At 37.6% G+C, this 24120-nt stretch overlaps 1 protein-coding gene across 1 annotated transcript; it reads left to right on the forward strand.

Moving 5' to 3' along the window:
* The first annotated feature begins 23140 nt into the window (after window positions 1-23140).
* LOC113295638 (general transcription factor IIF subunit 1-like) lies at window positions 23141-23904 on the forward strand. The gene is made up of 3 exons (XM_026543969.1): window positions 23141-23209; window positions 23375-23583; window positions 23667-23904. The coding sequence occupies exons 1-3, from the start codon at window positions 23141-23143 to the stop codon at window positions 23902-23904; spliced, it is 516 nt and encodes a 171-aa protein (XP_026399754.1).
* The last annotated feature ends 216 nt before the right edge of the window (window positions 23905-24120 follow it).

The following is a 24120-nucleotide window of genomic DNA, read 5'->3' on the forward strand; positions in this document are numbered from 1 at the left end:
ACTAAAATGGGTAAGCTCAGGTTACCATAACAAAATATACCTACAGTCAAAGACTGGTCAAAGGTACAAGGCTGAGGTTTGTGGACTTTCAGCTAGTAACTCCCGTAAGGCCCAAGGCACGGGTTCAGCTTACTAATCCACGAGTTTTCCTAAACTCGGTAGTCTGACGATGCAATTGGTGTGTGCACGTGTTTGTGTGTTTCCACAAATTAAAACCCACAGGGGATTAGTGGGTGGATAGAGTCTTACCTCCCGTACCAGACGCGCGATGAACCGTCGAAGTCGAATCATGCCACTGACTCCTATGTTAGTGTACGAACCTCAGGGGACGAGACAGTATCGTAACTATCGTCCTTCCCTGCAACAGTTTTATTTAAATTTAACCCTTCCTTAGGGTTTAAAAATAATAACGTCCAAAAGTCCCAAAAATAAAGTCCAAAACTGTCCAAAAATAAAAGATTACAAAAATAAAAACCCTAATTACAGTTTCTAAAAATAAAATAAAATAACTATTTACAAAATCTTCTTCTCCACTCCTTTTGGATTCCTCTTTTCTTTCCTTTTTGGGCATTGCCTTTCTTTTCGGCGCTCTTTTTCTTTAGCTTAGCTCCGAATCTGAAAGCAAAGGAAATACCAAAACGCGTAAAGAAAACAAAAATAATAATAATAAAAAAAAAAACCTAAAAAAAATACACCTAAAATAAATCTAAATACAAGTCCGTGTCGGCGGCGCCAAAAATTGATGTAGTTTTAATTGTTGTTGTAAAGTGGTAGTAAAAGTTCGTTCAACTCGGGCTTGTAAAGGTTTGATTTAAGAAAACACTAAAAACAAAGAAAATATATTCACAAGGTTGTCACAAATATCGAGATATTACTAGGACTCAGGATTCACTGTTTTTCATGTTCAAGTGGTTCAGAAATTAATCCTCGGCGATTATAGCTCAAAACAAAACAAATATTAACTATATTCTTTGCTAAAGTAGATTCCATAAAATATTACTTGTAGATCATAAGCATGGCGCATCAAGAATCCCTAGGACTAAGCATGCTCCACCAAACAAAGTCCCAGGTAATTAATAGAAACCTTAATTCAATTAAAATCGGTGCAAAAAGTAAATAAATAATTAACTAAATTACCACATGGATGAAATACATATTCCTCCGTTGTCCCAGTGTTGGGGTTTAGCTCCTCATATTATTCACGTGCTCAAAATAGGTGTTCATGGCTCAAAAGTGTGAAAAACAAGAGAAAACTAATAACTCAGGAAGTTTGCAACGCTGTAACTGCGTTACAAACAGACTGTTACATATTCTAATTGTTACAAGAAAGATGATGAACTGTTGCGAAGAACCTATATTCTAAACCTGTCAAAAAGTGACAGTCGCAATACTGGAGAAAAGATCACCACTAATTAACGACACACAAAAAGCGTTGACAGTGTGCTTCTTCTTCTTCTCTGTTGGTGATGGAACTCGTCTCTGCAACCTAGTTTTCTTCTCAGAAGCTACCCCTAAGGTCTCTATTCACCCCGAAACTCTCGACCACCTCCTCTGGAACTCTCCTCGACTATTTATACACCACAGTATGCCTTAATTCCAAGATTAAACCTCCATATTCTCTCGTATTCTTTCACCGGAAGTTACGAATAATTTTTCCCTTGATTCACCTCACACATCTTCTGAGTTTCCTTGTAAACTCCAACTTGCCGCTGATATAGACAAATCATATCTTCTATATATCTTCTCTTCAGTCCACATACTTCCCAAAATAGAGCCCACAAAATCCCGATATCCTCTTCTCTGTATAGAAATCTTCTCCTTTTTTATCCATGCTTTACGCGTCTGATGACTGTCCAAACTCTCCCTATGTTCGATAGAAAAAAATATCTCCGAGAATATCTTCTAACTTCCATATATAAAAGAGAAACCCGAGAAAGTTCCCTGTTTAAAATATCTGTGTAAATCCCTTATTCTTCTCGACTCGAAAGTCCTACCGCCCCTGTATTGTTGCAACATGCATACCAAAGTCCATTCCCGTGAAAATCTCCAGCTAAATCTCGTCTTAATTCAATACATTAAAGTTCGCTGGTGGTGAAGAATTCTGCCCTACCCTGTGTTATCGAGATCACGTAAAATCTTCTTCTTTCCGCACAATTATTCCCACTATCCATCTTGTTTATCCGAAACAAGACAATGCAAAGCCAAATCTGACAAGAACTCCGACTAAAACTCGCCCAAACTCAATCCAAAACTCTGCCAGTAGACTGCCAAGTTTTCCCGCCATTTCTCCATTTTAAATGATGAATAAAGGTTGCCTCTTATCCAGTACAGGGGTGTGAATAGTCGTGAGGTGTAAATAGCAATTAGGTTACCCTTTATCAGTGGAGTACCCCTTAGTAATTGGGATGCCCCTTATCCAAACGTGAGAGTTCGAATAGTAAATATCCTCCAGGTGCCTTTATCAACTTTTCGAGTCGATTTCTCCACACATGTTTATTTCTCCAAAAACACTTACAAAGACATAAAATACCAAAATAAGCGCAAAATCGAGTACTAACATTACAGAGAATTGAGACTAATATAGACACATAAATGCGTCTATCAATACACCTGCACACAATCAACTTGAATCTTTTGTGATCAACCACACACAGAACGGAGTCTGTTAACATTGGATTATCACAAGACGTCTTTAGATCTACAAACTAGGTGCAATCAAAGTTCAACAACCGTTAATCAATCGAAAACAAAAGATAAACCTCAATTATCTAGTTTCCCACCAACGGTACTAATAGAGCTTCTCAATATCAAAGAAGTTTTAAACCGAGCGGCCGTAAGAGATTTCTCCTAATTAGGTTACTTTCCTTTCCGAATAGGCGGCTCCACCAGTAACAACACAACTAGGTAGTTTTGCTGGCTCTGAGGATTAGTTTGCTCGAAATGAAAACTTTGATATTTATATACCAAGGAAGTTTGGACACCAAGGAATTTCCAAAACCAAAAATATTTTCAAGATATGCAATAAATTCCAAATTCGGTTTCCATAATTCTTGGAAATGCTTTGTCCAAACATTGACCGAAATCTCTTAGAAAATCTCCAATTAGTAAATGCACATTACTAATTTTTATTTTCCAAATATAAAATTAAAAACCTTAATTAAAATATTCTCAATTTATTTTAGATCCGGGATTCTCCTTTAGCTATTTAGGAATATTTTTGAGCAATAAAAGATAAGCGTTACTTCACATGTTCAAAGTATGTCGACATCTTTACTTTGTGAGTTCTTTTTCATACTTACAATCTTGGAATCGATGTTCTACCTCCATGTGGATACTAAAATTAGTCACGCTAGTTACCAAAACTTGGTTGACTAGATACTAGGATCGGTTCCCACATATATATGGTATCTAACTTGTATTTGTTGCACATATCCATAGGATCAGTTCCCAATATCTAAAAACGTGTTGCACATGTTCATAATATGGGTTCCCAATATCTAGAAACTTGCTGCACCTCTTACAAGGATCGATTCCCCTCTTGTGATCGGTTGCACCTCTTACTAGGATCAGTTCCCCTTTGCCTAGAGTTGGTCATACTAATAACACTAAATCGATCATACCATCTCAGGTGATTACGTAAGATCGGTTTCACTAATAAAAGTCATACCAATACAAAAGTCAGGCCTTGTGAATAGTTTTACCAAGAACATAAGCAAGTCTTGAGCGGTTATACTAATCACACATATTGGTAGTTCAAAAGATATACAATGAATAACAATACCAATAAGCCTAGCGATTTCCCTTTCGATTCACAAAAAAAGTTCATGAATTTACTTTCTTCAAAAGAATGTAAAACATTGTTTCCTAGGATGAAATATTCACCTCATACCCATACATAATCACAATAGCATTCAAACGATTATGTCGATGTCTTATCTACGAAGTTCAAAAGATAAGCGTTATACTTCGTATTGTATTCCTTAATACTACGTCTAACTAGAGTATAATCATTCATAGCTTCGCAGTTATGTTTTCAATATGCACGACTTGAAAGATATGTTAGGGAATGAAACCGTTCAAGTCAAATATTACTAACCTCAAGTGGAAGGATGAAGTCGTCGTAGTAGCTCCGTACTTCTTCACATTCTTCAAGTCTTCATGTAATACTTGTAATGTCTCATATCCTAATACTTTCAAGCTAACCTATACGAAGTTGACTCTAGTACATAATCAAGCGACTCTTTAAATGAGTTTTGGTTCACTAAAATATAACAACCAAACTTGACATACTAACGCTTGGTGGATTCAACCGAGCTATGTTCTAACAGTAAGGCGAATGCTAAGTCGGGCTGCCGACGTTAAACCAAGCGCTAATGGGAGGCAACCCATAGGTTTTGTATCTTAATCCCTTTATTTTAAGTTTTTATTATTTTCATATCATATTTGCATCCTCATGTTTAATTTCGTAGAGTCCGGAATCTATTTTGAAGAATCCCATTTCGTCAGAAAAATTTAGACTGCACGTAGTTCAGTCCAGAGACCATAACTGTTAGACCGTTGGTCGAAACACTGTGCTCTTTTGACACTTGGTAGAAAAGACGTAGGCGAACAACTTTTTTTAAATGGTGTTTTTCCAAATTCCTTACCAATTTGTACAGTTTTCTTGTTTTATCTGTTGCTACGTCAGAATTCAGAATTTTCAGTTTTGCACATTGAGGACAATGTGAAGTTTAAGTGTGGGGGAGTATTTTGCATATAGAGTTTTTAGCTTTTTTCCTAGATTTTTCAAAATTTTGTATATTTTTGCATAAAACCTCCAACTTGTAGATATTTTAGAGTAACTAGCATACTTCTAGGTATGTTTACATAGAGAATTCTGACCGACATAACTGAACTTGGAAGTGTTAAGGAACTATGTTCAGATTTCTTGCTTGTTAGAGTGTTAAATAATGGATTTAATCATGTCGGTGATGCAAATGAGGAGCAGGGAGAAATGCATTATTAGAGTTGCTGATCAATCATTAGTTGGGACTACCTATTTTCAAATCAACAAAGGCGCCAGACCAATTTTTTTTTTTTGTTGACTAAAGAGCTTTCTTTTGAGTGTGTGTCACCGTACGTTAGTTCCGGGTAGAATGGTGAGCTACCCAACCTCCTGCCAATAGAAGCACTACTCTTTGATCTCTTGAGTGCTAATTTTGTCAATCATGAGGATGACGTCTATAAATGAAAACCACCTTCTTGTAGTTTGATTTGCAGTTAGCACCATTCTCTCTGTCGCCAACGACAGGTCCATATAAACACAACCATCATCAACAAGGGAGCGACATCAAAATCTACAAGGAAATTTGAAGACGTTTGAGGTTTACAAGCAAAAGTATAGGGAAGAGCAAATTTCATATCCAAGTAAAGCAACATACAATTGGCAGATTTTTATATACATGTTGAAGACTTACACATAAGGAGCGGAATTCTATATTCAAGTTGAAGACTTATTTACAAGAGCGAAGAAAATCAAAAGATGAGAATTATATTGAAGTTTATGATACGAAGACAATACAAGTTGTGAAGAATCAAGCAGTAAAGTACTTACCCCATGGCCATAACAATTTCATTTTGTATTTTGTATTCAGTTTGTAGTTATTTCTCTTGTCATTCATTGAAAGAAAAAAGGATGAAAAATGAAGAAAAAAATGAAAAGAAAAGAAAATACAAGAGAAATTCTTTGTATTATTTTTGTTTGTATTTCTTTTTGTATTCATTTAATAAAGCCATGGGGAAGAAGAAAAATATATGAAGAAGTTTCAAGTAACAAGGAATTGAAGAGAATGAGTTACAACTTGTCGAAGTTCTACGAAGTTCAAGAGTTTATCATCAACAATTGAAGACCGAAGACGAAGACCAAGAAGATGAAGAAGACAAGCTGAAGACTGCGTTTCTATTGGATGTTGTGAGAGTGGTGCTTTCGTCACTGCCCATCATATGTGAAGGTGGTAAGTACTCCCATCCTTTCTATAGTGGTTGATTTCCTTTCTTAAAGATCATCAGAAAAAAGTCTTTCATTTCCCACGATCTTGTGGGGTCTCCAGAAATAATTCGGAAGGTTTCCTTCACACCATTCAACATGTGTAGGATTTCTCTCTTCACTGCTACCTACACACATGTGAAACCCATAAAAAAGCCGTCTTATTGAGTGCAATTATCATAAAATCCTTTTAAGTGAGGCAGAAGTCGAGGCGAAATGATTATTGATCGCTCTCAAACACGCGTTCTCTCATTATGGTGTGGTTATTTCTCACTCAACATTTAGGAATGAGAATATGTTCTTTGGTATTTCTAAATTCTTATTACTAGCATGCAGAAACTCTATGTCCTCATAGCTCTTTGGATGCTTGGGAAGCTGGAATGCTTTGAAGTTGGAGTAGGTTTTGTGGGTATACCTCTCGTAAGCCCTCACGAGACTATAACTCGTCCACTAGTGACACCTAGGGGTTTAAAGGTCTGTTGCACATGATAAGTGCAACCGTGACTTCGACGACAATGAGTTGTTGTACCTTACTTTATTTTTGTAGTTTGCTCGAGGACTAGCAAAAGGCAAGTGTTGGGGAATTTGATAGGTGCATTATTTGCACTAGTTAGGTACTCAAATACTTTGCTTTCTTGATAGTTTTTATATCATTATGCTTTGATTTTGTTTGCTTTTGAGTTTGTTAGGTGTTTGAGGTTATCTTAATCAAAATGAAGTGCAACTAGCTCAAATCCAAGATTTCTTCACATCATCTTAAAGAGGACGAAAAGACGAAGTCAACAACGAAAGAATGAGGTCATTCCGACCTTGTATGAAAAAGTTATAAGCATTTGAAGCGAGTCGAAGTTGTAACAACCGAGACAACACAAAACTGATGAAGGCACCTTCCTGAATTACTCAGTGCAGTCACAGAATCATAACTGAACTGTCAGGCCTATAAGAATGACAGTTGAAAGCGTAATTACTAAAGGAAGACATCAAGTTTACTCGGGGATGCCTCCATCATCTACTTCACTTCACGATCAAATCAGGAAAGGATGTTTTGAGCTTGGAAGAGATGGTGACTTATGATGGTTACCAATGGAAGTAAAGTGAAGGTATTGTAGATTGACGGAATCGGCAGTTAATGATGAAGGTTGGGCTTGACAGGGAATGATGCTACTGATGATCGAGTTGGAGCTGATGATGAATGGTGATTGCAAGGGATAGTCGACAAAGACATGAAGTTGTGAGATGCAATGGTGTGTGTTGATGGAAGAACAGGGTTGATATAATGGAGTTGAGCTCAAGAAATATGTTGATGTTTCTTAGTGATCATGATGGAAAGGAAAGGTGATACTCGTTGCTGCCATTTTCAGGGAAGTAAATATGAAGAAGAGCTCATGGAGCTGACTGTAGCTCATGATGAGAAGACAATGCACTCGGTGAATGATGGATGAGTTCAAGAAAAGAAGACGGAATCAGTGAATGATGGAATCAAGAGAAGTAAGAAAGGGTGTCTTGGTTGCTGCCATGGTTGATGGAAGAAGAACGGCGTTGGCACTTGGCAGTGACGGTGGCAGTTTGATGGTTTCTCGGTGAATGAGCTTGACTGGCATGTTGCTGTGGTGGAACTCGAGATGATAATATCAGTGGTGCTGTTAGAGCAAAATAGGGACTTGTGGAGTTTGGATGGAAGAAATATGAAGCTGTTGATGATAATATAGAGCCCAACAGTTCAGGGAAGTCAAGAAGGAGGAGATTGATCGGAGTTGTTGTCATTGGGTTTAATCGAGAAAGGAGGAGAATTTTTGAATGAGTTTTAGAAAACTCAGATGTTTTGAAAACTCACAAAGGGAGAGATGTTCGTGAGCAGGGCCGTCTCTGAAGTTTCGATGACCTTGTACGAACTAGATCAGGACGCCTTTTTAACCAAAAAATAAATTCACGCATAAATAAAATCTACTTTATAGTATTGAAATGAAGTAACTTATGAGAAGTTCATTCATTCAAAATGGGTTTTTTCAGTTCAATTCCAACCAAAAAAAAATAATGAATCAGTCGCCCAATACTGCATAAAAATTCCATGCGCAACTCAACCAAATTGTACGCCTTAATCAATTGGTACGCCTTTGTATGCCTTAACCAATTGGTACACCTTGTGCGAGAGCACACCTTGCCACCCTACAGAACCGGCCCTGTACGTGAGAGGAATAGTTGAATACTAAAAATCCAGGAACTTTTAGTTTTCACGGCAACCAGAGTGTCCGTGGAAGGATGTATTCGAGAAACAAAATCCAGGGAAGAATATTTTTCACCGCGACCAGAGTGTCCGTGATTTTGATCGAAGAAAAATAAAAACACAGGGAAATTTATTTCTCACGGTGGAGTGTCTGTCCGCCGGAGAATCAGGTGAAGCATAAGCAGTCAGTTTCAGACAACTGACATGCTAATGGAAGCTGAGAGTGGGAATTGGGCTGGGCTTTATTGTCCACAACCGAGCCTATGAAGACTGTTTCAACCATTCTTTGCACGACGAAGACTTCGCCGTGATGCACTGGGTGCTAATTTGGCGAGTTTTTTACACCACTTTGGACGGTCTAAGTACGATGACCTCTACAATATTTGGGAACCCTATTTAAGGGAGAGTTTGAGGAAAATCTTTTATCATTTGTATTTACACACAAGAGGAGAGAAGAAAGAGCTTTGGAGTTAGAGATTTCTCTACAACCTAGAGTTTGCTTTCAATTTCTTCTTTATTATTTTACATGGGTTTTAAGAAATCCATAAGTAACTAAACCTTTCTTATTGGTTAGAGATGTAGTCCTAAGTTGGAAACATGTTATTCAATTGAATTATTCGTTCTCATTCATTCATAATTTGTTAGTATCGCTTATGTTCTACCGTTTATAACTCCATGTATGATTGATTGCTAGTTTGTTTAAGTTGCAAATTATATGAGCATGCATTCATATCTATTGCTAAACTAGGGTTTGAGATCCGGAATTGTCGAATAATCCTTGTTAGAAGTAGCATAATATAGTTGTTAACGACGGGATGTTGCCATACAATTGTATGTAGAAGCGTAACCTAGGTTAAATCCGTGTGGCTCTTGTGCTGGATTGCTTAGAATAACCTCAACTCATAAATATTAGTGCTTTCATTTGGTTAAACTTGAGTGGCTCTTGCGCCAAGTTATTTAGTGGAAAGGATTCAAAGAGTGGCTATTGCGCCTTTAATGATAATAGGAGTTTTGCCGGAGTAAGCCTGTGATAGGACGCTCTAGGGTTATTGATATCGATAGAAAATGAATGTTGAGATTGATTCAGTTGATAACATGTTGGAAGATGGAAGATGAAAACTCTAACCAGTACTTTTTATCTATGATATTCGTATTATTCTATTTGATTTGTTCTTATTTAGTTATAATCACAAACAAAACCCCCCAGTTTCTATGAGTAATCAAAATAATTTGACAACCCATATTTCCCTGTGGAACGAATCTGTTTTTATAACTATACTATTATTTATAATTGTGAAGTGAAAAACTTAAATTATTTTTGCCTTGGCTTACAACCGACCAACGTGCAAAACAAAAAAAAAAGTACCTACTTTGAGTTCTCCTTGCTCGCCTTGTTGCTGATCATAACTATTGGAGATTGCTTCGTTTCCGTTGATGCTCGTTCTACCTCTGCTAACGAAGAAAGTCATTCACACCAAGCTAAATGTTCAAATTTGATCAGCTACTCGTGGATATTACATTCACGAATAAGATACAACTAGGGTTTTTAGCTAAAAAAAAATGAAGAAGAGTGCCTACCTCGAGCTCCTTTTTCTATGTTCGTCTCCCTGCTGGACTTACTGTTGATACCTGTCCTTCCGCCGCTGTCAAAACTCACCTAATTGTTGTTACCAACGATATTAATGAAAGGGATGCTTCTAGCTGTCAATAGAGTTGATAACTTAATACGACTTGGGGAAAAAACAACAACAACTACGACAAAAAAAAAAAAACGAAGGCGAGATGAACTTACCTTGCTGCTGATTGGCGTATACGATGATGGGTTGGTCATGTTATTCGTGCAAAACAGGAAAAAGCAAAAGCTCCCTTTATACCCTACGAATTTCTAAATCCGGAAAAGGATTCTTCATCTCGATAGCTGCTTCACCAGTACGATTGCCAAAGAAGTTCAAACCAACTGATATCTCACGAGTAACATCTATTTACTTCATATTATTAATTTTATTTTATCCTGTCACCATCTAGTGCTTACCCCCAAATAATTTCATTGTTCCGTGCTAAGAAGGGGACTTAATGTTGATGGTGATTTTTAGTTTAGGGCGAAAACTGTAAAAGTATGTCTACCTGACCTGGCATCAGAAGTAGTAGACCTCGATATGTCTGTGTTCCGCAAGGAATTTGAAGAATATATCAAAATATGATGAGTGCCTATGCCTCTCTTCATATTGTTTGAAACTCAAGCTCCTAGATGAATTGTTCGATAGTATAGAGCGTATTGAGTATGTAAGCTCCTAGCTGCATTATTCATTAATGCCGGAGTCTGCTGAGTATCTATCCTATGCTATGTTTCCCGGCTGAGCTCTTAATATTGGCATGATATGACAATCAATGTTCACTCACAGCTGGGTAGAATGAGTTTCCCGAAATGTCAACATTAAGATGCGCATGAATGTACCTAGTCAGAAGCACGCTGCGCTGCTCTCCGAGATAGAAAATTAGTGATTTCCATATCAACATACAAAATTCACCAAAATTGATTAATTTTTTGTCAACTCGCAAAATTCAATTTTTTAACCTAATTTTATCAATTTACAAAAATTAGGTTTTTTACGGCCTGCGCAATATCTCGATCCCTATTGGTCAAGACTAAACCTAGGTAAACTAGGAAATTGGTTCATCATGGAACTAGTGGTAGCAGAATCCTACTAAAAGTTGGAAAATAAGGAATAAAGGGAAATTGCGAAGAATGAAGGCAGCGGCAAAAGGAGCACGGCCGCGCCACTTGGCCGGTCGATTTTCCCTAGTTTGCGCCGCCTATCACCAACCGGCCATGCCCCATGTTGCTGGCCGCCAGTCCCTCTTTCCCATCGACCAATCAAATTGCTCCAAAGCCGCAGCCTACACTTTTAATTAAAGATGGTTGTATGTCGGCCCCTCTTTCCCATCAGCCAATCAAATCGCTTCTAAGCTGCAAGCTCCATGATGTCTACCTCCTTATATCCTACATGCCTCTCTCTCACCAATCGGGTCGATTTAACTAGGTCGAACGATATCCAAAAGGTCACCCAAGGTTGGCCAAACAACTGTGAGCAACTCCTAAAGAATGTGAACATGAACTATATGCCAAAAGATTCGTATGGATGCATAGTATAACATATCACATAAATCAGAGCCAAAAGATACATCTTAAAAGGCGAGCTAAATCATGGATGAAAACTGAAAAAATTCCTCCTGAATTCTTCCTGAGTTTTTACTATCGGGTTGTTTTCACCTCTTTAACGAGCTCAAAACCTAAATATTCTCAGGAAAAACAAGACTTTGGACCAGGTTATAATGTTTTTGAGCTGGTTATACGTTGTCAGAGATATTATCGTCCATAGTCAGATTGCTACAAACACATACTTATGAGTTATGAGGTCTTAAATGTGTTTGCCTGCTATGGTACCAATTGAAAGGCGGGGGGTCTAACAACCACACCCAATATTTCGTTTGGCAATCTGAATAGAAAAACTCCAATATACTTTCAAGAGAATCAACTAGACAGTCAGACTTAATCTAGGGAAGAGTATATCAAAGAGTTTTATATCCCAATCTCTCAATTCAATCTGCAATCAGCAAATACGAATTTGTGAGCCAGATTGAATATAAGAGAATAACTTGAACAGTACCAAAGACCAATGTTCAAGGATCAATCAATTTCAATCAACAACCAAAGGCTGGATTTCCCAATTGATCGATTCAACCCGCACAACCTGTGATATTTCAATTATATAACAAAATATAATGCAGAAAAGAAATAACACAGACACCAGAAGTTTTGTTAACAAGGAAACCGCAAATGCAGAAAAACCCCGGGACCTAGTCCAATTTTGAACACCACACTGTATTAAGCCACTACAGACACTATCCTACTACCAATGAACTTCAGACTGGAACGTAGTTGAGTCCTAATTAATCTCACACTGATCAAGGTACAGTTTCGCTCCTTACGTCTCTGAACCCCAGCAGGATTCTACGCACTTGATTCCCTTAGTTGATCTCACCCACAACCAAGAGTTGCTACGACCCAAAGTCGAAGACTTGATAAACAAATCTGTCTCACACTGAAAAGTATATTGGAATAGATAAATATGTCTCCCACAGAAATACCTACGAGTTTTGTTCTGTCTTTTGATAAATCAAGGTGAACGGGAACCAATTGATATACCAAAATTATATTCCCGAAGAACAATCTAAAAATATCAATCACCTCACAATAATCTTAATCGATTAACGAAACAAGATATTGTGGAATCATAAACGATGAGACTAAGATGTTTGTGACTACTTTTAATCTTACCTATCAGAGATAAATATCAAAAAAATCTTAGCAAAGATAATACTCAATGACGATAGTAAAAGTAAGATCAGAACACGCAACTACAGAGAAAATAGTTGGGTCTGGCTTCACAATCCCAATGAAGTCTTCAAGTCGTTAACTGATAGGTGTCTTAAACACCTTCATTTACTATATATTGGTTATGCTTTCTGGTAAATTATGTATTTTTATTTTGCTTCTGAGTTTTGTAGGCATTTTGGAGTCATCGGAGTAAAAGAAGAATAAATAGGAGCAAAATGGGGCAAACCTGATATTTCATAGGCAAGTGCTATTTGGAGCACTGCTAAGGTTAAGGGGTAACCAGCTGACATAATCACTAAAGGCAGACAAGCATTTCGTTAAGGGGGCACCTCCTCCTTTATAACTAAAGCTAGGTCGGGAGTTTTCATAATTCAATTCAGTTTTGTTCATTGAACCGAGAAGACACTGGTGCCAAGGGTTCACGTCAGCAAGTTATGGCTCATATGGCAGGTCGTGTCTTCAGGCTAGAGAGTTTCGAAGTCAAGGATGAGTAGTACTGAGGTATAAATCCGAGAAAATAGAGAAGAAAGAGTTTAAATGTTGTCGTTGTTTTGGGGCCAGTAGCGGAGCCGGGTTTTTAAACTGAGGGGGGCAAAAAAGAGATAAATTTGCCATGCCGAAATCAACACGAGAATATACGTACTACTTCACTTGAAAGCATAAATGAACTAAGACCATATTACTCTTACAAGAGAGCAATGTACGGAAATGTGCTTTCTAGTCTCCCTCCTCTGCCACACTCTCACTGACCTTACCAAACTTCATAGAGAATGTATTCTCGTTTGTACCGAAATCTCCTCACTCCTTATTAGCAATAGCAAGGAATTTAAGGAATCAATCATTTGATCTAGATTCTAGAACAATTTCATCATTAGTATCAACCTGTCATGAATACAAATGCAAAACCAAATCTACAGAAATTAGTATAGTTACTCATAATGGATTTACCATTATTAAGACCACAATTATTGATTTGTTTTTACGTGAATGTATTCTTGTTATGACAACCAAATACCAAGCCAACTTGCACCTGCAAGTCTTCAATACAAGAAACTTGGCATTACCTACACTGTTAAAGACTCAAAAGTTATAAAATTCATATCAAACTAAGCTAATACATATTAACTAAGATGCACACCCTAACCACTTATGAAGCATGAGAGAGTTTACAAGGTATGCAAACTTTGCATTCATATGCATAATTCCGCAAATAAAAAGTTTTAGCTGTGAATCTAATGCATACACATGTGTAAAGCATGATCATAGTTTATCAGTAGAAGTCGAACAATAAGCTTAAGCTCCTAAGATATCATACTGGACTGCACACGGTAAACATTTGATGGAGATCGAAATTGAGCATCACTTGTTGTGTCTTCTACTTGATATGGTTGAGGTCTGAAATATGTTTCCACAATAATTCTTCCTGTTTATTTAGGTCCTTGGAGACTAGTCGATGTCGTAACCAAAAATTAAACCCAAACAAGAAGCAAAAACCTATACAACAATTAACAACAATGAAAAATCTTTCAAAATATTTACAACCTAATTACGTAACAGGAAAGAAAGTTTTTAGGTATTCCCTTATTTTCTCTTTTCTATGCAATTGTCGATAGGATTTGGGATAGAGAATTTCGGCTTAGTGGACTAAATTTGTTGTACTGGTGGACTAAATCAACGGATATGGTGGACTAACTAATAATTTTTATTTGGCCAAAGGGTATAATTAGTCACATGTTTATTTTTTTGAGAAAAAGGGGGGGCTACAACCAGATTTAGCTCACCTTTGGTTCCGCCACTGTTTGGGGATGACCTGTGATGATCCATGAATGAGATTGAAGTGGGATTTTAGAAGTTCAGACAAGCAGGAAGCATGGGTTTACAATAAATTCTAATTGGAAGCAACAGTTTGAGCCGGATTTCAATTTGAAGAAGAAACAAGCTGCTGCCATTGTTTTTATGAATGTGTAGTAGAAATTCAGAGTTGATTGAGCTTCGAATGACCAGAAGTGTTTGGGATATGTGTTTGAACATCGATTTGCAGGGAAGGAGCTGATTTGTGATCTTCAAAATACAACAAGAGCTTTGTCCATCACTAGTTTTTAGGATACACACAATGTGTTCGAGAAAATGCTTGAGTGAGTACCCTTGCACCAGTCCACTTGGAAACAGCAGCTAGCCATGAGTTTGGTTCATGTATTTCAGGGTTCGAAATACAAGGGTTTTTGTGTTCTGTGATGTACCGAGAAGTCAGTAAAAGGAAGTAGGTATTGTTATACAATTTGTGTTTGCGAAGGTTTAGGACATGAGTTTCCTACGAGAAGACCTGGGTGATCAATGCAACTTCAGTCATGACAAGTGCTGCCCCAGGTTTTGCCATCAGCTAGCCATGGTTCCAGGAGATTTGCCAAGGGTTTGGAACAGGATTTTGAAGCCAAGTAAAGAGAGAACGTTGGGTTTGTGATGGATGCGACTTTACAACAAATATTTGGTTAAGATTGGTCATGTCTGCCGATAAGTTAGGTCTGGGATTGAAGATGATTTCCGATGAGTGGGTTTAGAACCGAGATGATTTAGGAAAGTGGGTTTGAGTCGGCATCGAATTCTGCACCAAAGAACCTATAAAAAGAGAAAGAAAGCTACAGAAGACAGCCATCCGCATACCGCGTCTCACGCCTGTTCTGCATCACCACCAGAGAGGAGCCCCCTTCTCCTCTCCAATCATCACCACCTCCATCACCTGCACCCTTACCTGCACACATCTTCCATCTCCATACCCTATCTCACCTTTACCTGCATACAACCTCCATCACCAGCATCTCATAACTCCACCTGTGCATACCACCAGTTCGCAGCTGCAGTTTATACTACACAATAATCATAGCAGTACCCTGACCTGACGAGCATCACAACAGCAGCAAGTTACCACAGTCCAATCCACCTTCGCAGCACCAAGCAACATCCACCACCATTCCACATCCACAAAATCATCTGTTGCTTCCGTTTGGTTTGCTTGTTCGGGTTTATATTTTAACTTTGTTATTGCCATGAACTCCAGTAGCTAACTTCTTGTTTGGTGAAGGTTATTTCAGAAGCTATGTGACTTGTCTTAGATATTTTATCAAGTTTAATCTTTCTTCTCAATATTGTTTATTGCTTGTCTTCGACCATTCTTATGACCATGGATTGTTTGCAGGGTATTTAAAAGGCCAATTAGATATCTTGTTTGCAATACTAAAGCTAGATTTTAGAATTGTAATTCGTAATTGTTATGGTAATATAATCACAAGTAACGAAACAACAACGTTGCAATGGTATGTTGTGGATTTTGATGTGTATTTGACAACCCTAAGTTAACATGTCGAACTTACGTGCATGTGGTTAGGATCAATTCAACTCATAGAACATATCGGTTAGTTAAGTTACACTAGAGATCTTATTCAAAGTGGCTTGATTGACTAGACACGAGTAGAAAACTTATTCTACGAAGTGAATTTGGAGTTTAATGAACTTGTTGAACTTATAACTTTTCTAGGATTGTTAGTAAACGTATTTTGAAGAAGATTCATGTTTACTAGTGGAGAAAGACCCCCTAATCATTCTCATCCTCATTGTTCACATTAATATTTGTTTTGTAGTTTTTGCGTTATTCATATTTTCAGAAATTAAATCGACAACTTAAGCTCAACTCTCCCTTAGGAACGAACCTGCTTATCATTGTGCTATCCATTAGTGTAAGAAGAGTAAGGAATATATCTTTTGTGAGTTTGACACCTCATCAAAAAAAATTGACTTATACAAACTTCCAACTTATAGAAATTTTAGAGTCACTAGCATACTTCTAGGTATGTTTACATAGAGATTCTGACCGACATAACTGAACTTGGAAATGTTAGGGAAACTATGTTCGGATTTCTTACTTGTTAGAGTGTTAACTAATGGATTTAATCATGTCGGTGATGCAAATGAGGTGCATAGGGAAATGCATTATTAGAGTTGTTGATAAATCATTAGTGGAGACTATCTATTTTCATATCAACAGAGGCACCAGACCAAAAATTCTTTGTAAATGACTAAAGAGTTTTCTTTTGAGTGTGTGTTACCGTACGTTAATTCCGGGTAGAATGGTGAGCTACCCAACTTCACAGCATTTTCAGCATTATTTTTGATCTCTTGAGTGCTAATTTTGTCAATCATGAGGGTGACGTCTATAGATGAAATCCTCCTTCTTGTAGTTTGATTTTCAGTTAGCACCATTCTCTCGACAACAACAGGTCAATAGAAACACCATCATCATCAACAAAGGAACGACATTAAAATCTACAAGGAAAGTTGAAGACGTTTAAGGTTTACAAGCAACGATACAAGTAAGAGAAAATTTCATATCCAAGTAAAGCAACAAACAATGAGCATATTTTTATATACATGTTGAAGACTTACATGAGCATAATTATATATCCAAGTATCAAGACTTATGTACAAGAGCGAAGATTATCAAAATATGTGAAGTTATTGAAGTTTATGATACAAAGACAATACAAGTTGTGAAGAATCAAGTGGTAAAGTATTTCTCCCACGGCCATATTTATTTCATTATTTTGTTTTATTTTCACTTTGTATCGTATATTTTTCTTGTCTCCATTCCAAAAAAAAATTTGAAAACAAAATGACAAGAGAAATTTTTATTATTATTAGTTTTTATTTATTTACTAAGACATGGGGGAGGAAAAATATATCAAGAAGTTTCAAGCGACAAGGAATTTGAGGAAAAGAGTTAAAAATTGTCAAGGATCTAAGTTAAATAGTTTATCATCAACAGTTGAATACCCGAAGACGAAGACCAAGAAGATGAAGAAGATGAGCCGAATGAAGACGTTTCTATTGGATGTTGTGAGAGTGGTGGTACCATTACTGTCGATCGAATGTGAAGGTGAGTAAGTAATATCATCATCGATAATAGTGGTTGATTTCCTTTCTTAGAGATCATCAGAAAAATATTTTTATTTTCCAAGATTCCGTGGAGTCTCCAGAAATAATTCGGAAGGTTTCCTTCCCACCATTCAACGTGTGTAGGATTTCTCTCTTCATTCCTACCTGCACACATGTAAGACCCATAACAAAGCTGTCTTTTTGAGTGCAATTATCATAAAACCTTTATTGGTGAGGAAGAAGTCGAGGCGAAATGCTTATTGATAGCTCTCAAACACGCGTTCTCTCATTACGGTGTAGTTATTTCTCACTCAACATTTAAGAATGAGAATATGTTCTTTGGTATTTCTAACTTCTTATTACTAGTATGCAGAAACTCTATGTCTCCATAGCTCTTTGTATGCATGGGACGCTGGAACGGTATGTAAGTTGGAAGATTAGGCTTTGTGGGTATATCTATAGTAAACCTTCACGAGACTATAACTCATCCGCTAGGGACACTTAGGGGTTTAAAGGCTTGTTATACATGGTAAGTGTAACCGTAGCCTCGCCGAAATGAGTTGTATTTTAATTTAGTTTACTCGAGGACTAGCAAAGTCTAAGTGTGGGGTAATTTGATAGGTGTCTTAAACACCTTGATTTACTATCTATCGGTTATGCTTTCTTTGCTATTTTTCTGGTAAATTATGTATTTTACGTTGCTTAATTTTTATAGGCATTTTGGAGTCATCGGAGTAAAAGAAGAATAAATAGGTGCAAAATGGGGCAAACCTGATATTTCAGAGGCAAGTGCTATTTGGAGCCCAGCCGAGGTTAAGGGGTAACCAGCTGACAGAATCACTAAAGGCAGACAGACAGATCGTTAAGGGGGCACCTCCTCCTTTATAACTAAAGCTAGGTCGGGAGTTTTCACAATTCAATTCAGTTTTGTTCACTGAACCAAGAAGACACTGGTGCCAAGGGTTCACGCCGGCAAGTTATGGCTCATATGGCAGGTCGTGTCTTCAGGCTAGAGAGTTTCGAAGTCAAGGATGAGTGGTATTGAGGTACAAATCCGATAAAATAGAGAAGAAAGAGTTTAACTGTTACCGTTGTTTTGGGGCTGACCTGTGATGATCCATGAATGAGATTTAAGTGGGATTTTAGAAGTTCAGACAAGCATGAAGCATGGGTTTGCAATGAATTCTAATTGGAAGCAACAGTTTGAGACGGATTTGAATTTGAAGAAGAAACAAGTTGCTCCCATTGTTTTTGTGAATGTGTGGTGGAAATTCAGAGTTGTTTGAGCTATGAATGGTCAGAAATGTTTGGGATATGTGTTTGAACATCGATTTGCAGGGAAGGAGCTGATTTGTGATCTTCAAAATATAGCAAGAGCTTTGTCCATCACTAGTTTGCAGGATACACACAATGTGTTCGAGAAAATGCCTGAGTGAGTACCCTTGCACCAGTCCACTTCGCAGCAGCTAGCCATGAGTTTGGGTCATGTATTTCAGGGTAATAACACATGTATGAGTGGTGTATGGAGAGTGTGCATGTGGTTTCAAGATATGAGAGTGTATGCACGTGTGTGTGTGTGTGTGTGTGTCGTATGTGAGTTGAGAGATGAGACCTGAGAGTTTTGTATTAAGAGGGTAAAGGGCTGAGCATATAAACTCATGTCCTGTGTCTGCAATTGATTATCTTTCTATATATCAAATCATATTTTATCAAAACCGTATTGCAGAGACGTAGATTCATAAATCTATCTTGGTATCAGTACTGAGAATTTTAATTATCAGGGGTATCGATCATATTCCGCTGCTAAATCTTAAATTCTTTACCAATATCTTCAACTGCTGATGTTCTTCATCATCTTCAATTAGAGTTTATGAAGTTTGATTTCAATATTCAAGGAGTATATTTGGTGAGTTTCTACTGGTGATTTCTTGGTGTGAATTAAGGATTTGATCCTGATGCTTCACTGCTACGTTTTCAAACAGAATCAAGCATAATTCTCAGATTTGGAATTTGGTTTTAATCACTTGAGCTCTTGGGAATTTTGGTTTGCAATTTCGTTTTCGTTGAAACTTGATTCTTCTACCTCAACTGCTTAAATCGAATCAATGTTGGTAATCTCAAATCTCATCTTTTGCTTACTTCAGATTTGATTTTATGTGTCCGATTTCTACATCACTATCTTAACAACATTCAATTTTTTGTTCAGATTCTGTTTTCATCATAATTAGGTTTAACTTTGATCTAATTCTTTCATCAAATCCTACTAGTATTGATTCCTGGATCTATTCGATCTGAGCATGCCTATTTCTAATACAAAAGTTAGTTAGGAAGAAGTTTAATTTTGTTCCATTGGATAGTGGAGAAGAATTCTTCTTAAATTCAGTAGAATGTTGGGGTACGTGTGTGTGTTGATTGTTTGCTGCACCATTGAGTGCTTAATTTTGCTTCAGTTTGATCCTCCTCTCAATGTTACTTTGGTACAGTCCTCACAGTAGTGGTATGTGAGTGAGTTGGTTTGTGTGTGTAATGATGCAACTGATACTCTGGGATTGAATTTGGTGATGGTACTGGTATACAAGTTGGAGTTCTTTTGTTGAGTCTTCATTCAATTGTGAATGTGGCATGTGATTCTTTACCTTTACTTTCTTGTTTGTTATTTTTTGTGATTCAATAATACAAGGTCCATATGAGATCTTGTTGTGAGTACATCAATAAAATGGGAATAATATTGATGATTTGTGGTGTCAATACGTGTAAGAGAATGCAGCTGCAGAGATTCGTGAATTGTTGCATATTAATGTTGGTAAATGGAGTCGAGAGAGGTATATTGGAATGTGACAGAAATAATTGTCTAGAATTTGGTTTCATTTTCTGGTTATTATGGTCAGACCTGTAGCTACTTCTATGCTCCAATCAACCATCTTGTCCTGACCAGATATAATGCCATTTGATGTTGTTCCTTATTTTACTTCTTGCTGGTATGAATCAACACCAACAATTTACTCAAAATTGTCTCCTGCAACTGGTATTTTTCAACTGCCTCATCATTTACCGTGGTCGCTTTATTTCTCTCTTGCATTACACCTATATTTTCTACACCAACTACTGCTATGAATTTTTCGGTCTCATGTCCTCTCTCCTCGTCTACAACACAACTTTATGGCTCTTTATTGTGTATTATGTGTTGTTGTATCTGGAGAGTGTGTCTGTGGTCATAAATAATGGCATCAGGTCACATAGGTCTTGTGTTGGTTGCTGGAGAGTGTGTCTGTGAAAGTGCGAGATATATAATTCAAGGCAGAATGTCATTTATGAGAGTGATGTGCCGATACAATGGTACTGGTAGGGTGCGCTGCTGGTGATGTTGTTACAAATGTTCAAGCTCTGCGACCTGGTTACATAAAATACAACTCCGACTGCTACTCCAACATCAACTGCTAGCATGTTTCACTTTAGATTATATCTTATCCAACTGCCTGCTTCTTTGTCTGCTGCAACGCCAACTGTCACTTACCATTTTTCTTATCACCTGGTACCTTTTTCATCATCTTTATTTTACCAACAGGCTACACCAAACTGCTGCAACATCACGTACAAATCCTTTTTCACCTGCTGCTCATATTACTTTAGACTTTTATGCTACTCCCTTATTACTTTGCAACATGTAGTCATATCTAGGTTGATTGTACTAAAAGTGTGTGCAATCCTAAGTGGTCTTTTTATAGCCCATTTGAGATTGAGGGAGGGTGATAGTACATGTATGAGTGGTGTATGGAGAGTGTGTTTGTGGTGTCAAGATATGAGAGTGTACGCACATGTGTGTGTGAGTCATGTGTGAGTCGAGAGATGAGACCTGAGAGTTTTGTATTGAGAGAGTAAAGGGCCGAGTATATAAACTCATGTCATGTGTCTTCAATTGATTATCTTTCTATATATCAAATCATATTTGATCAAAACTGTATTGCAGAGATGTAGATTCATAAATCTATCACAGGGTTCGAACTACAAGGGATTTCTCACTAGTACAGAAATGGCCTTTAGCCACGCCAGATACAAATTTCTTTGTCGCCTTTTTGGTTTTGGCGTGTCTATAGGGTATACTTCTACCCTATAGACACGCCATGTTCTATGCGCGTGTTAATATAAGTGCTTTCAGCCACTCAATGGCTAGTAGCGTGTCCAAATATCAACCGTTTAGTCACGTTAATTTTTAATTGGGCGTGTTTATAGACCAGTCTATGGCCACGTTAACCAGTTGCAGCGTGTCCATAAAAATAGTCACGCCACTTGAGGCGTGTTTAAAATGTTAGTTTTATTAGACACGCCAGTATACGTGTCCATAATGTACGATTTGCAGACACGCCGGTTAATTTGTGTGGCTATAAAGTTGGTTTTATTAGACACGTAGTATGCGTGTCCATGGTGGGCGTTTTATAGCCAAGCCGGTTGTATTGTGTGGCTAAAAATTTCGGTTTATTGGACACGCTAGTATGCGTGTCCATAGTATGCGTTTTATAGACACGCTGGTTTATATGTGTTTTATAGACACGTTGGTTTATATGCGTGGTTAAAAGGTTGGTTTTATTAGACACACTAGCATGCGTGTCCATAGTGTGCGTTTATAGACACGCCAGTTCTATTTATTACTGGGTGTGAGTATACATGAAATGGGTTGTAACTGCGACAGCACTGGCCCAGCTCTGTTGAGGGATTTTTTCTTCTCCAGCCCAACAATCATTAACTGACTTTCAAAAAATAAGTAAAAAAGCTTCTGGCGAAATTCGAACGCATGGTCTCGACTCGAAGGAGGTAGGTAACAAGACGAATCAATCCACCAAGTTGCCCATCTATAGTTGTTTAAGATCAGTTACAATAACATGTTTCTGCTATTCCATAGGGACCAAAGGATAGTTACAATCTACATATGAATCATTTGATGCTCCGCAACTCACAAAGAAGAAATTCTTCCTCTTCCTCCTCATGCTCTACAACTCATTCATCCCTTTTACCCCAAACCTATATTTCCATCCTCCTCCTTTACTACTCTTTCACCCCTTTAATCCCAAACATTAGTACTAATTCTTGGACTTGGTTTTGTTGTTGTTTCTTGTTTGCTGTTGAATCCATTAAAATATTTTGGTGCTTAAGTGTTTTAATGGATTCAACAGCAAACAAGAAGACAACAACAAAAACAAGTCCAAGATGCTCTGCCAAGTTAACCTGCAGCTGAGTGGCTATAAATAACTCATCTGATAGACTTGCCTTCTTGAATGCATAAAACCAAACGGTTGACCTAACAATGCACCTCTTAATTGGAGTAAAAGCTAATGAATTAAGCGACTAGATTTAGGCTTTGTAAATAGGGTTTAGCAGAGTGATAACGGCTTTGAAGAAGGTGTGCATGGCATTGAAAAGGCTTTCATAGCCAATCGACAGACACTTGACTAATCTCCATAAAAGACCATTTATGGCTAAGCTACTACCATTATTTGAACAAGGCAGGGGGATAAACGGATAAATATACCAAAAGAAGAAATCATAGAAATAGAGATTAAGAAAACAGATAATGGCAGAGAATGCTAGTAGTTCAGCAAATGGAAATCACAACGAGCCGCCACCCGATTCAGATGCAATGGTACGTGAAAAGTTGACATTTGGGACTTTATCAAGCTCTGAGATTGAAAGTTTGATTCCTTTTCTGAATCAGGAGAAGATAAGGAAGAAAGAGCAAGAGAAGCGAGAAGAATTTGAAATATTTAGGGTTTAAAATGATGAGGAATTTCATTTGTGGATGATAAAGTTGGATGCCAAAGAGGCACGTCGACACAGGAAGAAGCTTCAACGACGAGGAGAGTGGAAGTGTTCATGGGGTAAAACTCGCAGTGCGACTGAAAGTGATAGTGAAGATGAAGAAAAGAACCGTGAAGGAGTAGAAGATGAGGAGAGCAGTGATGATTCGATGAAGAGAGATGAGAGAGCAAAAGAAGAAAAGAGGAAGAAAAGGAAAAGGTCAGAGTTTGAAGATGTGATGTACAAGTGCTATCTCGCCGAAAAGGAGAACAACCCTCGTAAGTTTGCTCGAACCATGTCAGACCCCTGAACGTGGACTCTGACGGAGAGGATATTCCTGGGTTAGACCTCGATGGGGATCCTGTTTTTTCCGACGGTGAGATAGTGGTTTGCAGTGAAGCAGAAGATGAGGAAGAAGAAACCGAAGATGTTGATATCCAGGGTCCCTACACATCTTCAGACAATGATGATGGTACTGGTGCCTACTATGAAGATGATGAGTTAAACTACAGCAGCAACAGTGATGGTGATTCTTGGTGATTGCCTTATAGGTACTGTCAAATCTCTTAGAACTAGAGTAATGTGATATTTTGATTATTATTTCTCTTGTGCATCTTCGTGAAAACTTGTGGGGATGTTGATGGTACTTTATGTTGCTGAAGAAGTGTATTGAGAACGGGGTTCAATTTCAGACATTTGGTGGTTATTTTTTGTTTGATAGATGCATGGTATTGATGAAGATCTTAGAAGATGTAA

Source organism: Papaver somniferum, chromosome 7 (genome assembly GCF_003573695.1).
Source record: "Papaver somniferum cultivar HN1 chromosome 7, ASM357369v1, whole genome shotgun sequence".
NCBI lineage: Eukaryota > Viridiplantae > Streptophyta > Magnoliopsida > Ranunculales > Papaveraceae > Papaver > Papaver somniferum.